At 36.4% G+C, this 17,322-nt stretch overlaps 1 protein-coding gene across 3 annotated transcripts; it reads right to left on the bottom strand.

Annotated features, from left to right (window-relative positions):
- Positions 1–8,033: 8,033 nt before the first annotated feature.
- Positions 8,034–17,322, bottom strand: pfkfb3 (6-phosphofructo-2-kinase/fructose-2,6-biphosphatase 3). 3 transcript variants are annotated; one of them, XM_051892370.1, is made up of 16 exons: positions 16,999–17,322; positions 15,053–15,181; positions 14,796–14,892; positions 14,492–14,558; positions 14,333–14,407; positions 14,195–14,251; positions 13,961–14,085; positions 13,663–13,870; positions 13,251–13,397; positions 13,057–13,161; positions 12,845–12,974; positions 11,388–11,450; positions 11,228–11,292; positions 10,962–11,141; positions 10,785–10,807; positions 8,034–9,544 (listed from the first exon to the last, which is right to left on the bottom strand). In XM_051892370.1, the coding sequence occupies exons 1-16, from the start codon at positions 17,078–17,080 to the stop codon at positions 9,538–9,540; spliced, it is 1,560 nt and encodes a 519-aa protein (XP_051748330.1). In that variant the 5' UTR covers positions 17,081–17,322; the 3' UTR covers positions 8,034–9,537. The 3 variants fall into 3 exon arrangements, with proteins under 3 accessions (XP_051748330.1, XP_051748329.1, XP_051748331.1); XM_051892371.1 differs by lacking the exon at positions 8,034–9,544 and adding an exon at positions 9,577–10,083; XM_051892369.1 differs by lacking the exon at positions 10,785–10,807.

Here is a 17,322-nt window from a genome sequence, read left to right as displayed (position 1 = left end):
CAAATCATCTGTACGTAACTATTACTTGTACAATAAATAACATATATTTGCTTACCTGTCTATTAAAGCATGCGAAAGCGGAGTCTCTGTCAAGTCCAAGTTTGTCGCGAAGCTCTCTCCATCTCAAAAACGCCACGCCAATATTGATCCTTGTTTTATTTCTCCATTTGTCCCAAAGCCAGCTTGCCTCAGTTGATCTACAATTGTTTTGTTTTTTTGTACTCGCCAATGAATAATCGTGATCCATGATGATTGAACGACACAATAGCAGCGTGTTAGATGCTGTATAACCAACACTTTCGCATTTTGTTAACGTGAGTTGCCATAGTTTCTACAAGCGGAAACAAAGTCCCTTTAAGACAAGTCATTTAACTCGGCGGCTATCTTTAAAACGCCTCTCGGGCATTCAAGTGCAGCTTCTATCTCTTTGAATGGGGAAACATGAAATTCTCCAAAGCTGTTTGCCAAGCTTTCAATTAAATTTCATATTTGAAATCACCAATGAAATCTGACAACTGTCTCATAAATTGTGTTTCTAAACGCTCGAATCATGACAAAAAACGGTATTATTCAGGCTGGATCAAGCTAATGCGCATGCGCAGTCCTAAATGCGCGTCTCTTTTGCCTCATTTCGGAGGCGCGCGAACCGGAGCTTCTAACGGTCGCTGCAGTGACGCGATGATGTTACCAATCGGCCATTGGCTCTTATTTAGAAGGCGGGACTTATTCCGTCATATTGCGCGTTGCACTTTCTCCCATTCAAAACAATACGAGTGACGCGTAAACGGAAACCAGGGATAGTGCGGGTCATTGATAGGCGACGAGCCATTATTTAAAATTGGAATATCTCTGGATTTACAAATCCTTGGGAACTTTTGGGATAATGAAAGTACACAGCTGCATTAAATATATTACACTGTACAACTTAAAGGATTAGTTCACTTTCAAATGAAAATTAGCCCAAGCTTTACTCACCCTCAAGCCATCCTAGGTGTATATGACTTTCTTCTTTCTGATGAACACAATTGGAGAAATATTAATGAATATCCTGACGCATCGAGCTTTATAATGGCAGTGAGCGGGATCAACGAGTATGAGCTGAAGAAAGTGCCTCCATCCACATCCATCTATCATAAACATACTCCACAGTCCACACATCTCCGGGGGGTTAATAAAGGCCTTCTGAAGCGAAGCGATGCGTTTGTGTAAAAAATATCCATATTTAACAAGTTATGAAGTAAAATATTTAGCTTCCGCTAGACCGCCTTCCGTGTTCAACATAGCCTACAAAGAAAGTGTAAAACTCTTGCAGTACATCCTACGCCTTCCCTATTCAACTTACTGAAAAAGTGTAACTGACGTGACGCCACTTTACACTTTCTTAGTAACTTGAATATGGATACTCGTCAAGAGTTTTACCTGTACATGCAGACTGCTGATCTTTGCCCTTAGAAGGTGATTTCCTATTTTTCTGAAAATAAGGCGGAGGTGACCAGTGACCAGCATTTTTTCTCTGTATGGATTATTTTTGTGACAGGAACTACAAAACCTGCTATCTTTGCCACATGGTTGTTTGCTATGTTCTCCTGGAGTCTGAGGATTTTCATAACTCTCTAATGCTTCTTTCACACCATGCGTTCTGGAACATGACTGCACTATTACGGTGCTGCATCACCTTAAGAACTGAAATAGGCACACTTTCTTGAGCTGTGCAACAAAAGAAATCAAAACATTGCCCACTGAACTAAAGGTGTCACAATTAGCAGACCCTCAATGTACACACATCTTGGTCTACAGGCCTTGATCACTATCAGCACTTCTTTGCTTTTAAGAATTCCAAATGGCCCTTGGAGGGGGTTGGAACAGGAGAGCAAAAATCTTTGCGGATTTTCATCCTTACACTGTTGTTCATAAATACCTGTAGTGACGTGGTAAACGTGATTTCACCAAGTACAGCATGTCCCTGGATCAACATCTTTGTCAATCCTGGAACAACATTCCAGTCAACCCATCAGATATGAGGGACAAACTTACATTTTATATCCAGTTTAGGCTTACAATTAGATGCTACAATTAGATGTTATTAATCTACATTGTACAACAAGGACATTGTCATGTCATGTCAAGCCGGAAACAGAGTTTCCAGTGTCCCAATGTTTAGTGATTGTTACAGTGATACCATTGTTACAAGTGCCTGAATTTGTGTACACCAGGAATTCCCAATCCTGTTCCTGGAGGTCCTGCAAAGTTCAGCTCCAACTCTGATCAAACACAACTGAACCAGCTAATTAAGATCTTCAGGAGCACTTGATAATTACAGACATGTGTGTTTTATAAGGGTTGGATCTGAACTCTGCAGGATTGAACAGAATTGCGCACCCCTGCTGTTGAGATGCACGCTGAGTTGTTTATATTATGTTGCTATATGCTATTGCTAGTTTTCTGGGTGTTTGCTAGGTTGCTTTGGAATCTTGGCATATGAAATGAGACTGAGACAGTTATTGAATTTTATTAAGCTACTTTTTAATGTGTGTATGTTTTTTTTATGTTCATGAGACGTTTAGATAATGAAGCACAAACAAGACAACACACATATTAGGGGTCGTTTACATGGGAATGTTTTCACCAAAAACGAAAAATTTTTTATGCATTTTGGCCATTAATTTACACAACAACAGCATTTTGGGGGCCTGAAAACACAAACTTTTGAAAATGGGTTTCAAAGAAAATGATACCATAATCGTCTCTGTGTAAACTAGAAAAAAGCGAATTTGTGAAAACGTTGTTGTCACGCACATGCGCGCACATGTGTTCAGTCTATAGGCGTGTAGGTTTTCTTTACAAAGTGACATCGCCATCTACTGGCCTGGCATGAATAATAACAGTGTTTTTAGTCATTTACGAGGATCCGTGTGAACGTTTTGACAATGTGGTTGTCCGTACATAAAAAGGGTAAAAGAAAAACTTTTCAGCTTTTAGTACAATGTTGTCATATAAAATACCCTCAGATGGATCAGCTTTTTCAGCAGCATTCCCTGTCACATTGTGCCATTGGCCTACTGGATCTTCCATTTTATGAACTTAATAATGTCTGTCAGACTTCATAATGTCTCTTTAAGCAGGTTTGGGAAAATGAGCATTAATTAACCAGCACAATTTGCCAAAGTAATTAGAACCATCTTTGTTTTCTGAGAACGAGTGGAATTTCTTGCCCAATGCACATCTATGTCAGCCCTGCTCACAGGAAGCTGTGTGGTTTCATTATTCTCATGACCCTGATCCAACTTCCTCCAACCATAGTCTCTGGTTGTAAGTAAACAGTACAAGAAAATACAACTCTAGCATGTTTCGTGAAAAACAAAACTTCAAAAAAGAAAGTCCTAACATTAAGCAATGATAGAAAATGATAGAAAGTGACCATGTCAAAAGTAATTCCATGAAATCAAAATTTTAATTACTGTATGGCTTTTTCGTCCACTGTCTTTAGATCTGAGGTCATAAAGAGTGCTGCAGGAATGAGTCCTAAAATCTGGAAACAATTTTTGCTCTTCTGGTTTTATTGTCCTAAAGTCAGTGGGTTTTTTGAAAGTTTTATTTTGGTTAAATGGCTGAAAGGTCTGTTGTTTACATAAGCTCAAGATTTTACATTCATGTTTTATTCTACGGCATAAACTACATCAGTTATATCCCCTTGTGATTTTTTTAACACTTTGATTTGTCTTGAAAAATGCAGTTACTAAACGGGAATCCAGAAGACTACAGACTTTATACGTCATCACGCAAAACAGGAAAATTCATCACTGGTCCGCTTTTACAGCCTCATTGTGTTTATTCTCAGGTTCTTGCAAACTATTCTAATTCATACTTTCTAACATGTAGATTTTACATCAAGATTAAAGAGTTGTAACTGTAGTGTTGTTCGTTCATACCCTAACTTCAGAATTCATAAAAGTTGTTAATTTGCAAAGATTATCTTGATGAAGAAAACGTGTAAGTATCATACACTTTTGTTGGTCACAGTTTATTGTCTGCAATAATCTAAAAGCCAATGGAAAAAAATCTGTTGGCTTTTTGTCGAGGTAACCAGGGTGAACTTCTGGGTTGGGTTACAAAATTATGTCATCACTGCAGTGTTAATGTACTCCTAGAAGAAAGACTTTTTGCATGTGCGCATTTAAAACGTTTTCTTCCTGGAAAACCAAAGTTTTAGACAATAAATATTGTCAACATTTTCAAACTTTTGACCAACAAAATGCTTACAAAAATGTAAATATACCCTGCCAACTTTTTTTAGGTAACCACTACTTACAATCGCGGTCTGCAGAAGAGCATCTCTGAATGCGTAACATGTCAAACCTTGAAGCAGATGGGCTACAGCAGAAGAAGACCACACCGGGTGCCACTCCTGTCAGCAAAGAACAGGAAACTGAGGCTATAATTCGCATGGGTTCACCAAAATTGGACAATACAAGATTGGAAAAAACAAGATGAAAGCATGGATCCATCCTGCCTTGTAACAACGGTTCAGGCTGCTGCTGGTGGTGTAATGTTGTGGGGGATTTTTTTTTTGGCGCACTTTGGGCCCCTTAGTACCAATTGAGCATTGTTTAAACACCACAGCCTACCTGAGTATAGGATTGTTGCTGACCATGTCCATTCCTTTATGACCACAGTGTATCCATCTTCTGATGGCTACTTCCAGCAGGATAATGCTTCATGTAACAAAGCTCAAATCATCTCAATCTGGTTTTCATGAGTTCACTATCCTCACATGGCCTCCACGGTCACCACATCTCAATCTAATAGAGCACCTTTGGGATGTGGTGGAACAGGAGATTTGCATCATGGATGTACAGCTGACAAATCTGCAGCAACTGAGTGATGCTCTAATGTCAATATGGACCAAAATCTCTGAGGAATGTTTCCAGCACCTTTCTGAATTTATGCCACAAAGAATTAAGGGAGTTCTGAAGGCAAGTGTACCTAATAAAGTGGCCAGTGAGTGTATTTTCCCTGATAACACCTGCATCCAACTAGAATTAGCACACTAGTACATCATGGTTTATTGCCATAATGTAAGCCAAATCCAACTGCCTATTTTTTAAAAAGGATAAGCTCTTTAATTTCCTGTTCGAATAGGAAATATGTCCACACAGGAATTAAAATGATGCTCATTAGAAAGTTCTGATTTTGTCGGGTCTCAATAACAACAAACTACTTTCATTTTAAATATGTGCCACATTCCACAACCACAAGTCGCTTTTACAGATGTTATTGACATTTCCAAAACACAGGGAAGCAGCTGGTGGGACATTTCCATAGCATGCAGTACAAGCCGACTGTATCTATCTGCACATGAATAACTGGGGGCGTTGGGTTTGTCTCATGTGATAAGCTGTAACACTGACGACCTGATTGACTTCACAATCTGATTGTAGTCTGCCGATATATGCTCTGCATCCCTTTAGCCTGGAGCTCAGACTCAACACTGAGCTATAAATAATCATTAGAGCTCCCTGATAACAGTCACATACAGTCCTGAACTACACTGCCATTTACTAAATGGTCATTTTAATTCAAGAGGTATAATTTAGTATATTTAAGGTGTTATTTTAGGATTTTTAAAGTCATTTCATTTGAAAACTTGGCTGATCACAAGAAATAATTTTTGAAAATTATATTTTCCAATTTCAGTACCATGTCTGTGTTGCCATAGACATTTGGGAAGATGCAGTCCTCCAATTTTCAGATACATTTAAGAAGGTTTGAAGGTCAGTGAAAAATGGCCTTAAATAGCAAGTAGGCTAGTTGCACCACACCACATTATGTACAATCAATATTCTTTGTGCTTTGTGCCAAGAACAATATATATTTATTCTAATTAACAGAGTTCATTATTGAGCATGAAGAGGCCATTATTTACTGAAATAAGACAATGAAAGAACTGTACCTCTGTTTGAACCATGTGATCAACAATCCATGATAATTACGATGATGACTGAAAGATGACACCATTTAATTAAAAGGGGGGAAATCTCACAACATAATAGGGTTGAAAATGAAGTACAGAAAAAAATGTGTGTGTATATATATATATTAATAATGATTAATAATGGGATGTCATTAAAGTTCATGTGCATGTAAAGGCAGATGTCCCAAAACTTTTGGCAATATAGGCAATATATATATCCTGAAATGATCCTACTACATATTCTGTCCTTTCAAAGCTATATATATATAGCTTTGAAAGCTATATATATATAGTTTTCCACCATCTTTTGCATATTTGAACCCTTTACAACAGTGACTGAATGATTTTGAGATCTGTCTCTTCACATGAAGGACAACTGAGGGACTCAAACACAACTATTAAAAAAGGTTCAAACATTCACTGATGCTCCAGAAGGAAACAAGATGCATTAAGAGTCGGGGGGTGAAAACTTTTGAACAGGATGAAGAGGTCCAAATTTTTCTTATTTCGCTTGAATATCATTTTTTTTTCATTGAGTACAGCCCTTCAGAAGCAACAGAAAATACTTGCATGTTCCCCGGAAGACAAATTAAATACAATTTACCTTGATCTTCAAATTCCAAATATTTTCACCCCCCGTCTATTAATGCATCATGTTTTTTTTCTGGAGCATCAGTGAATGTTTAAACCTTTTTTAAAAGTTGTGTTTGAGTCCCTCAGTTGTCCTCAGTGTGAAAAGATGGATCTCAAAATCATTCAGTCACTGTTGTAAAGGGTTCAAATATGCAAAAAATGCTGGAAAACTGAAGAATCTGCAGGACCTGGAGATTTTTTTCTGAAGAACAGAGCTCAGTTTAACTGCTCAGGACAAACAAGGGACTCATGAACAACCATCACAAAACAAAAAAAAGTCGTAGATCATCCAGGTAACCACACACAGTATTAAGAATCAATGGTTCACATACTTATGAATGGGGTTATTTTAATAAATTCAGCTATTTTTTTTGTCTTGTGGATTATATGTAAACATCTTTTATGTTAAATATCTTACTCAGGACAGTACTAAATAAAAAATAACATGCATTTTGTATTATCTCCCTTATTTTGTTAAAATTATTAACATTTTCACAGATTCTGCAAGTGGTTCACATACTTTTTCTTGCCACTGTATATGTGTGTGTGTGTGTGTGTGTGTGTGTGTGTGTGTGTATTATATATATTTGAAGTTGCGTTATTTGCTGATTCTTTGTAAATAATTGTGAAATTTACTAGCAATTTCTGAGTAAAAATTGTTTCTACATCATTTTTTTCTACAACTTTTATTTAAAAGGAGGAAGATGTCATAACGGTTGAAAGCACAGGAACAAAAAAAAAAATAATTATATCAAATATATAATATAGCATATAATGTTTTGTGAAGTTTTTTATTAAAGTAAAATTATGTACAATAAAGAAATACAAATATTTTAAATAAACTCAAATGGTTTTCCTAAGACTTATCTAATAACATAATATGTCCATGCAAAGCTATCATGTTTTACTGTTGTTGGTTATAACAAATAAAATATCATCTGTGCTGGTCCTGTAACCAATGGCTGTTTTTGTTTACACTGGTTATTAAACTGTTTATACAATTCAATATTTTCAAGTGTAATCTAATACTGCCTTCCTGCTGCAGGGAATAGATGGCATGTGACAGATGCCATGTGACTAAAGTGACATGCAAATTGCATCATCTCATAATAATTTGAAAGGTAAATGAAAGGCTGACTGGTTATACAATGAGTTTCCATTAAGGGCAATAGATCTGTTCCAAAAGGTAAGCAAAGCAAAGAATCCAATGGGCCATAAAACATAGATAGTGCTCATTAGAAAGGAGGCGGATGTGGTTGCGGCTGAAATGGATGAGGACTTATACTGTTGTGTGACTAAATAAAAACAGAAAACTGACCGCTGCACAGAGCTCAGTAGGATGGGAAACTCTCGCCCTGTATCTGACCATTTATGGAAAAATGGCAAGACAAGGAAATGCATTCTGTGAAAACAAACAAACACCCACAAATCCTCTTTTAGACTGTTTATTGATTCAGTAAATGCATATTAATGATTTACTTTCTTCAGAAAGAGACAATTAGACTTGTAGATATGCTATACAAACTCAGTAATGAACAAAGTGCTTAAAAACACAAAGTCTAGTACAAATAAATAAATATTATTTTAACAAAAAAGAAAAGATATTACAAAATAAGGTTCAAGTATCAGAAGCGAACAAATGAATTACCATTTCGAGCAAATGTACAACATTGCACCTATAGTTGTGTAATTAATAGACATCAACAACTAGACGTCTTCTCAAAACCATAATTTACAGTTAAAGCTGGTATTTAGATTCGAAGAGTTAAAATTTTACTCTGTTCCTACAAATTCTCTTACAAATTCAAACCGTAAACGTTTCATTTACAAGGGTAAATCTGTACACACATTATCAAATACTACTTTAATCTCTTGATCAGGCTGAGACATGCTAACAAAATTGGAACTGAACTGGAAAAAAAAACCTCAAATGAATTTCATTTAAATGTTATTTTTTTAAACACAATTCTCATAGCAGAATGTAAAAAAAGCAGGTCTGGCCTGATAGCTCAAGCACTAGGCACTCTAGGGAATTAATAAAAGAACAGTATAAAAATGTATCTGATATCCATCACGCCATAAATTACATTAATTATAAACAACAAATATAAACACTGTTTCACTTTGTCCCATCCAAACACACATAAAACACCCTGTTTTATAACCTTGCGCAATAACCTTGTCGTCAGGTCTTAAAAACACACAAATTACACAAAAAACACACTCACAATTCATATCCATAACACAAATCATCTGAAACTGCAGTGGACATCATGAGAACTTTTAAACAGCCTTCAAAACTGCCAACAGCATTAAAAATGGTAATATTCATTTTTGCCCTCAAAGATTAAGACAAATATATGCAAATAATCTAAATGTGCAATTATAATGTGCAATTTATTTGCAGCATATGTTTGAAAGAGAGTGCAGAATAGACATAAATCATCCCGCAAGCATCTGCAGGAGATCTTTGGTCTGTTTTAGTATCATCCTTCAACGTTCAGGGCATATTCTTACCATCAGTGTTAAAAATCCAGCCGAGACCAGAATAAAAACATCTACAAGTGGTATCCTGTTACGTAAACAGGGAATAGTGTCCAAAAATGTGGGGGTGGTTGACAAAATGACTTTGCCAAATGTTTAATCCCTGCCACTGGGCTCCGATTTCTCCTCATACACAAAAACACACATATAAAACACCAAACTAGTACAAACCACACAATACGTACATCAATTTTGAATTCATAGACGAATAGAAAAACCCAGGTGGCACTCAGTGTCCATTTTTTTGGGGAGATGGATGCACGCTCCTCTGTAAGAGGAAGAGAGGAAGCAGCTTGGCAGGAAACTCTTCCGCGCTGAGTAAAGCAATATTGCCGAACAACTTCAGAGGCAAAGCTGAGGGGGTTTGTGGCACTCCATAGAGCATTTATTCAGGTTCTGTGAAAAAGTAACGAAGAACATTTGGTTAATTACTGAACAGTTGGTCTATTTAACAAGCTAGCCACTAACTAATAGCATATTAGCAATTAGCATAACAGAAAATTGCTATTATTGTTACATGGAATCTGCACTGACGTATTTCCAGAGAATTTGAACAACGAACGCATATCTCTACATATTTTACATGCCTTGCCAGTTTGCTTATTGAATATTTTGCTAATTTGACAATATTTTCAGCTAATAACCCCGTTTACACCTGGTATTTTGGTATTAACATGTTTCAGGTGGTTAGCAAGTACTAAATGTAAGTACCAGATGTTTATACCACTTATAAACAGGGCTTAAAAGTGTAATTCTACCTCCATTTAACACATTTTACCACATTCAAATGCATTCCGCATGATTCTGTAGATTATGTCCCAAAATCAGTATGAAATTGCTATACTATTTAGCTACTCTACATTATTAGGTTCTATGAGCATTACCTCTGAAAGAGCAGCACTGAAACCACTTGTAGGTAATGTAAAAAAGTGCGTCTTTAAGCATGCAAAAGATGAGCAAGAGACAGACTGTGACCATTTATAGAACAAATGAGAAAGTGGGTATCTAGATATAAATGAAGATATAAACATAAAATGGTGTGTAACTGCGGTACTTGTGTACATGTATATCTTCATCAATACCACCTTTAAAGGGCCCGTATTGTAAGATTATCGCATTTAATCTTCATAATTTGGTTTTATGTTACCTTTTTTCCACCCTCTCTAAAATAAACAAGATTGCTATTGTACCTTTAAGACTTCTATATGCAAATAAGGTTGGTTATGATTGGCTAATCTTTATGTACTGGCATGGTTCAACAATATTCATTAGTGCAGGTCAAGTTGTGAAATACTAAATAGGTAATGTTATGTAAATAAGGGGGTCTTATGTTAATAAGCTTGTGACATCATAATCACAAAGACTTCTGATTGGCCCCTTTTTGCAGCCTTGTTTCTATAAACAACCAAGTGACAGATGCACCAAGATATAGTTTGAGTTTTATTGGATGTCAACAACCAAAGATAGGAGAAATGTTTTCTTGTTGTATTTAAAAGCTGATAAGACTATTTAAGAAAAATCCTTTATGGCCCGTTTAAGGATGTTAAACAAGTATGCGATAGTCAAGCTGGGAAGGTTCAAGGAGGTGAAATTATTTGAAGAAGATAAGAAAGAAACGGAAAAAGGAAATACTTACAGACAAGCTTCACTAAGCCAGTGCTGTAGCACATAAAGGTGAATGAGGAAGGATAAATGTAAGGAAACAGGAAGAGAATGTAAAAAAAAGGGTGAAGAATGGAATGATTAGTATGTTACTAAAGGGTTATGAAAGTGAAGATATGACACAGGTTTATGAACAGTAACTGTGGCTCACCTGTGTGGACAGAGCAAGTGTGGTGTGTGATGCTGAACACAGGGTCAGTTGGGCGGGCGTCACCTCTCTGATGATCGGGTCATCTAGACCCTCAATGCGAGGCTTTTTATTGGGTTCAGGACTGGTGAGAGGGGTCACGCTGTTTCTCCTGATCAGAGTGCTCGGGCCTCTCCTGACCTCCTAGAAAGAGAATACAGAACAAGGGATCAGAAGCTGAAATGGTACAGCTTTTGTGTGTATATGCAAGTGTGTGAGTTTGTGCTTACCTCTGGTCTGTCTCTATGTGTGTTCACTGCCTCCACATTCAGAGAAATAGATTCAACTTTGCACCCTTTAAAATACCAAAAATAACACAGTTAGTTTGCATAATACTTGTCAATATAATTCAGATTAGATATGTCAGAGTTAATAGGTTAAAAATCTTACCATAAGCCACTGGGGTCAGCTTCAGTACTGTGTGGAGTGGACACTTCAGGTACGGCATCTCATCTGCCAACAGGAAATTAAAGGTTAGTATGATTACACTTCTGTGAGAATGGAAAAATGTCAGCTGATGTAGATGAGGGGGTGAATTTAAGTAGTCCATTTGACTTCTGGGATGGTTGCATAAAATGCTTAGACTAGTCTTACAGGTTACTCACCTAATATATTTGTTTTAAGCCTGGTCATAAGTTACATAAAAACGTAGATTGCCCTCATTTGAATCTGAAAAATAAGTCTGATCACTTCTTGGCTAACTGCTAGTTGGTCAGACAAGCAGTTCTTAGGAAACGGTCTTAACATAGAAGCTGTGTTTATGCAACTGGCCCCTGAAGTCATATAATAGCTTAGTATCATGAACAGGCCAACATTTTAAGAAAAAAAATCTTGCCCTCAATGACATCAAACCTGACCACTGTGAAAAATAACTGTGCACTTCAAATCCTTAAAGTAAATTTTTACTTTTTACTTCAAATAAACTGTATTTGAAGATAAAATATTAATGAAATAAAAGCCAATTTAAGTGTACTTAAGGAGAGTTTTATGACTGTTTCTTAGTAACACACTTAAGTACACTTTTAAAAAGTGCACTTTGTAATGTCAAATTAAAAGTGACGTTAAAGTACATTTTAAATCATTATGTTTTGTCATGCTTTAAAGAAGTATACTTATTTTTAATGTGACTAACATACTACATCACATGTAAAGTTCTTGATTATAATTTAAACTGTAGTGTGTTACTCAATTTTACATTTAAAGATAACATATTGTAAATGTTCTAAATTGCAACTTCATTGCAAATGTATATGACACACAAGTTTCAATAGAGATGACATTAAGTATCACTTTAGCCATATTTCAAAGACAATAGAAGTAATTATAAAATTACATAGAGATTTGCTTAAGTCCTACTTAAGTGGATCAAAAAGCACTTAAAAGTTCAGCTAACTGCATTTAATATCAATTTGAACTATAATACATTTTCATTTAATTGCAATTAACATGCAAAAAAAAGTGTCAGAAAACATTACATTCAGTTTATACTTAAGCATATTCTTTTAAACTATATTACTAAAGTATAATAAGTAAAAGTATGGGACACGATGCATCTCGAAGCGCCAAGCTTGAATGAGGAAGGAGAACAACAGCTTAATTTCAGTCTGTTCTTCAAATGAACCTACAAATGGTTTCAGAAGTCATTTGGACTACTTTTGGAGTTCAACAGCACCCACTCCCATTCACTTCAACTTCCACTTCCATTTCTGTGGAAAACAGTATCTGGAACAATATGCTGAACTTCTGCTATTGTGTTTCTTTCAGAAGAAAGAAAGTCATATCAGTTTGAAATGACTTAAGCATAAATAAATTCATGAAATTTATGACTATTCGCTTAAGAATCCCACCTGCACTTTTATCCAGGAAGTATGCGAGTAGGCATCGCATCACAGCCTGGTGACAGATGACAAGAACATTCTCCTGTCGTTCCAGTTCCATGATCAACGGTTCCACCCGCTGAACCAAGTCCTGATATGACTGGAGAAACACAAGAATTTAATTTAAGGACACTTTCTTCCAATTTGTCATATTAAAGTGAAGGCATTTCATCTGTTTGTACCTCTCCAGTGGGGTAGCGGTAGTAGTATTTGTCCTGATCTCTCAGAGCAAACTCTTCTGGAAACCTCTCCCTTACTTCTTCATAGGTCATCTCCTCACACACACCCTGCAGAGATCATACACATGTTTTATAGAGACGGAAAAGGAGCAATGCAGCTGAAAAACCAAACCAGAGATGCATGCTGAAGAACTTACTGCATCAATCTCATTCAGGGCTTTCCATTGCTCGTACGGCACATTGAGGGCCTCGGCGGTTTGGATACTACGACGCAGCTGGCTTGTCCAAACCTTTAAGTCCTTCAAGTTCTGCTCCTTCACGAATTTAGCAAGAGCTCCTGCAAACTACAGAGTGGGATGATTTGTTATACCATAGAGTTTGGACACATTGGACACATGGGTAATTTAGTACTCTTAACTAGCACACACTGTTTCTAAATTTTACAAATACCGAAACTGAGCTTCATGGCAAAACGTGACTGTTTATGAAGGCTTGCAAAGTTATATGTCTTTTTATAATGAGTCATGAGCTATTAAAAAAGTAATTGCCCAAGTCGTACCTACGTACTGCATTATTTTCATTCTTTTCCAAGATTTAAGAGCATAGTACCTTTCGTCCACGTGTAGAAAGCCCAGAGTCACCGCCCAGTCTGCCCTGCAAGTTGTGTTGGCTCTCGCCATGACGACACAAATAAATAGAGCGCGGCTGTACGTGGATGTTCATCAGGTAGTAGACGATCCGACTCTGGATGTGGTCTTGAATACGATTGACCAGGAATCTGCGACCGACGTCAATCACTTTGATGAAAGACAAATTTCTGAGGACAAACAAGGAAAAGTGGTTAAGCCTGTGATATTAAAGATACAAAATCAGCGCTAAAGAAAGTATGTGTGTATTGGTAGTGTACCTGTCGTACTGGTCAGGGTCAAGTGGCTGATAGTTCACTCTGTAACATTCGATTCTCTTCTTAAAGTCCTCCACGGCATCCGTCTTGTTGCAATCTTGGTAGTCAGGACATGACACCTTAACTTCCTGTTAAGGGATTATTGTAATGTTCAGAGATTTTGCAGACTTTATATCAAAAAGTAGTTATCTCACTAAATACATATAAGACTAAACAATCCTTTAACACACAACTTACCAAAATATTACAGGCGATTACATTTGGGTCCTCACAAACAGACTCAATGAAGAAAATCTGCAAAGTACATTTGTATTAGTGGTCTTCTTCATCAATGTAATTGTCATCAAAAGCAATCTTCAAGAGAATACAACTGACCTTGAAGCCATTTTCTGCACCAAACTCCAGGATTATATCCCGTCGCTCTCTGGTTGTGTTTGTAGCATCAAAAACCTTTGGAAAGATATGGCAGTGATGATCTACTCTTTTTTTTTTGTTGTGTCTAAACTTGTTTATGCATTTGCAGCAGATACTTACTGCCACTTGACCTTCCTCTTCAGTGAGGTAATTCTTGACATCTCTCAGAGCGGCCAATGCACACTGCCTGGGGACAAAACAAAATGAAAAATTACTCCATATATATATATATATATATATATATATCCATTTATATATGGATTACTTCATATATATTACTCCATTTATCCATAAATATATATATAAAAAAAATTACTCCATATATATCCTTAAAAAGTACTCCATATACTATATATCCATAAACGACTTGAAGAACTACTCATTTTAATATTATGGCATTGTGTAGCTTCAGCACACAACTCACTGTCGAATTTTTACAGCATCCTCATTGTCCGATTTGAAGAAATCATAGGAGCTGTAGTGTTTCACTGCTTCTCGACGATACTCGCCAACATTAAAGACTAAAAATACACATATTCAACAATTAAGAATTCCTGAAAAACTTTACTATTATGTATAGGTGAAATGCATAAAACAAATATATAAATATATTATATTAATTTAATATTAAGTAGAGTGATAAAAGTTTATATTGGTGTATTTTTTATTTTTATTTTGTACCTTTTGTGGGAATACCAATCCAGTTGAGGTAGCGTGTGAGTTTCCTTGACATATAGGTTTTGCCCCGAGCAGGAAGCCCAACCATCACTATCACCGTTGGGGGGTTTGCCAGGTGTGGGCCTCCATGTGCTGAAATACAAAGATGAAGTAAAATACATTATCACACTTTGCTAAAAAAAAAAACAAAAGTGTATGAACAGAAATGCCATTAGCCTAAGGGTTTTCATGGGTACGGACTCTTTTTTCGTTCAATCTCACTCCAGTGGTTGCCCGCATGATTTCTCAGCACGTGCCTGGAAACCTTTTAACAACCCTCCTCGCCAGCCAATCAGAAAGCACAGCCATGGGTCAGGTCATGTGCGCACAGATGCACTTTCAAAACTAAACATTTACTACACTTAAATGCACATGCACATTCCAGCAAGACGTTAACCGGGTCAGACGCAGATAAGTCTCAATTTCTTGTATGCACACAGACACATAAATCCTTTAGAAAGTAAATGTTTGTGTGTATTGGGAATTGCCACGAAATATATGTATTTATGCAGTTGTGCATTAGTCTAGGATTCAAGCAATTTTGATTGTGTTTCTACTTCATCATATTATTTATGGGTTAGAGTAAACCCTAACAGGGAGAGAGAAAGTACACAGCAGTTTTTCTCAATGAATTATAGATGTCCATTGGCAGGTGGCCATGTGAATGGGCAGTGTGAACCAGCGCAGTCGGGGGTTAATCCTTAAGAACATACTTAAGAAGATCCTCAACGGAAACACAAACTCAAACTCAGCTCAGTCAGCAGAGACAGACAATGATCTGATTAGGCTTTTGCTGGTTGTCCACGTACACTGAGCAGACAGAAACCACTCATGTCTAGGTCATGATTCACCTCAGAATTAAAAGAAAATTATATATTATATTTTTGAAGCCTATTTTTAGGGCCATTAACATTTTAGGTAATGTTGGTAACTTTGGTAATGTTATTTGACAGTTAAGGATGTTTAACCCCAAATTTAACACACATTTGTGTGTGTGTGTTTATAATTCTCATTATTCTTAATATTCTCATTATATTCTACAATATATTATAATACAGTAATAAAAGAAAAACATACTGTACAATTTTTGTATTAAAATTTTTAGGTGATTTGAATTTGTTTTACTATTGAATAAAATTAAATGCTATATTATATTAGTATTTATACGAAATATAGCTCATATTATTATTATACTTCTTGTAATTAGTCTTCTTTCACACATCCACACACCAAACGTGAGCTCTTGTTTATATTTATTATGTATTGCAGTAAACGATGCCTTAATTATAGTCACAATGAACAACATGAGGCCACAGATATCACTGACGCAGCATATATTAAAATGCACTTTTAATGAGTAATTAATATGCATATCCTACGATCATCATGCTCACGCCAACCGCACGTAAATATATTCGACCAATCACAGACCACTATGAATGAAAAAACGCAATATTCCCACATTCCTCTCTGTCGAATCCCTATTCAGAGCGCGATTCAATGCATGTAGTCATCAGTGTACCACTGAGTTCTAAAGTCTTTACAAAGGCGATGCGCGTGGGTTTCCATGACAACAGAATCACTTGAGACAGGGCTCTTAGAATCGTGAGACAGCAACTCAAGAATGTCCATGGAACCAATTAATTCTGTTGTCATGGCTACCGATGACCATCACCTTAAACACGCATGATCAGTGCATATGAAAGTACTGGTGACAGTAAGTCACATGTTCATTCATATTAGCCAAAAATTTCACTTTATTACATATGTGCCCGTTACCGTTGAAAATAATAATAATAATAGATATATGCTGAAACAGTATGCCTATCTATAGTAAATACTGGACAGCAGTTGTGTGCCCCCCATTCTTCAATATGAAAGAAAATATGAATATAATCTATATGACTTACACGTGCGGGGCATTGAAGGTTTGTCATCCTTAGAGGGAATCCAGATTTTTTGGATTCTGTTTTGGGTTAGTTCCCTTGGCATTCCTTTAGGATGGAGAAATATCAGCAAGAAAACAGGCAGAAAAAAAAAAACACCAGCTCCGGAAATTCCCAAAATGTGGTTTAGTTTAGAGAAAATAAACAAAAAGTTAAGAAATAAGATGATTTTCTTTGTAAATGTTCTTCTTTAAAGGCAGTTTGATGATTTGCGGCGGTTTGTATCGGTTATAATGTTGAACACCACCTCTCTCTGCTTTCCGGTAATCTCTAACATCACGTTTCTCA

Source organism: Ctenopharyngodon idella, chromosome 4 (assembly GCF_019924925.1).
Source record: "Ctenopharyngodon idella isolate HZGC_01 chromosome 4, HZGC01, whole genome shotgun sequence".
In the NCBI taxonomy this organism is placed as follows: Eukaryota; Metazoa; Chordata; class Actinopteri; order Cypriniformes; family Xenocyprididae; genus Ctenopharyngodon; species Ctenopharyngodon idella.
The sequence above is the reverse complement of the archived record's forward strand: the minus strand, read 5'-3'. Positions and strand labels throughout refer to the sequence as shown.

Coding starts and splice junctions, on each gene's coding strand:
- pfkfb3 (XM_051892371.1), bottom strand. CDS start 17,080: ATGCCAAGGGAACTAACCCAAAACAGAATCCAAAAAATCTGGATTCCC. Junction 14,559..14,795: donor GATGCTGTAAAAATTCGACA/GTGAGTTGTGTG, acceptor TTTTGTCCCCAG/GCAGTGTGCATTGGCCGCTC. Junction 11,451..12,844: donor CTTCCTGGATAAAAGTGCAG/GTGGGATTCTTA, acceptor TCCTGTTGGCAG/ATGAGATGCCGTACCTGAAG.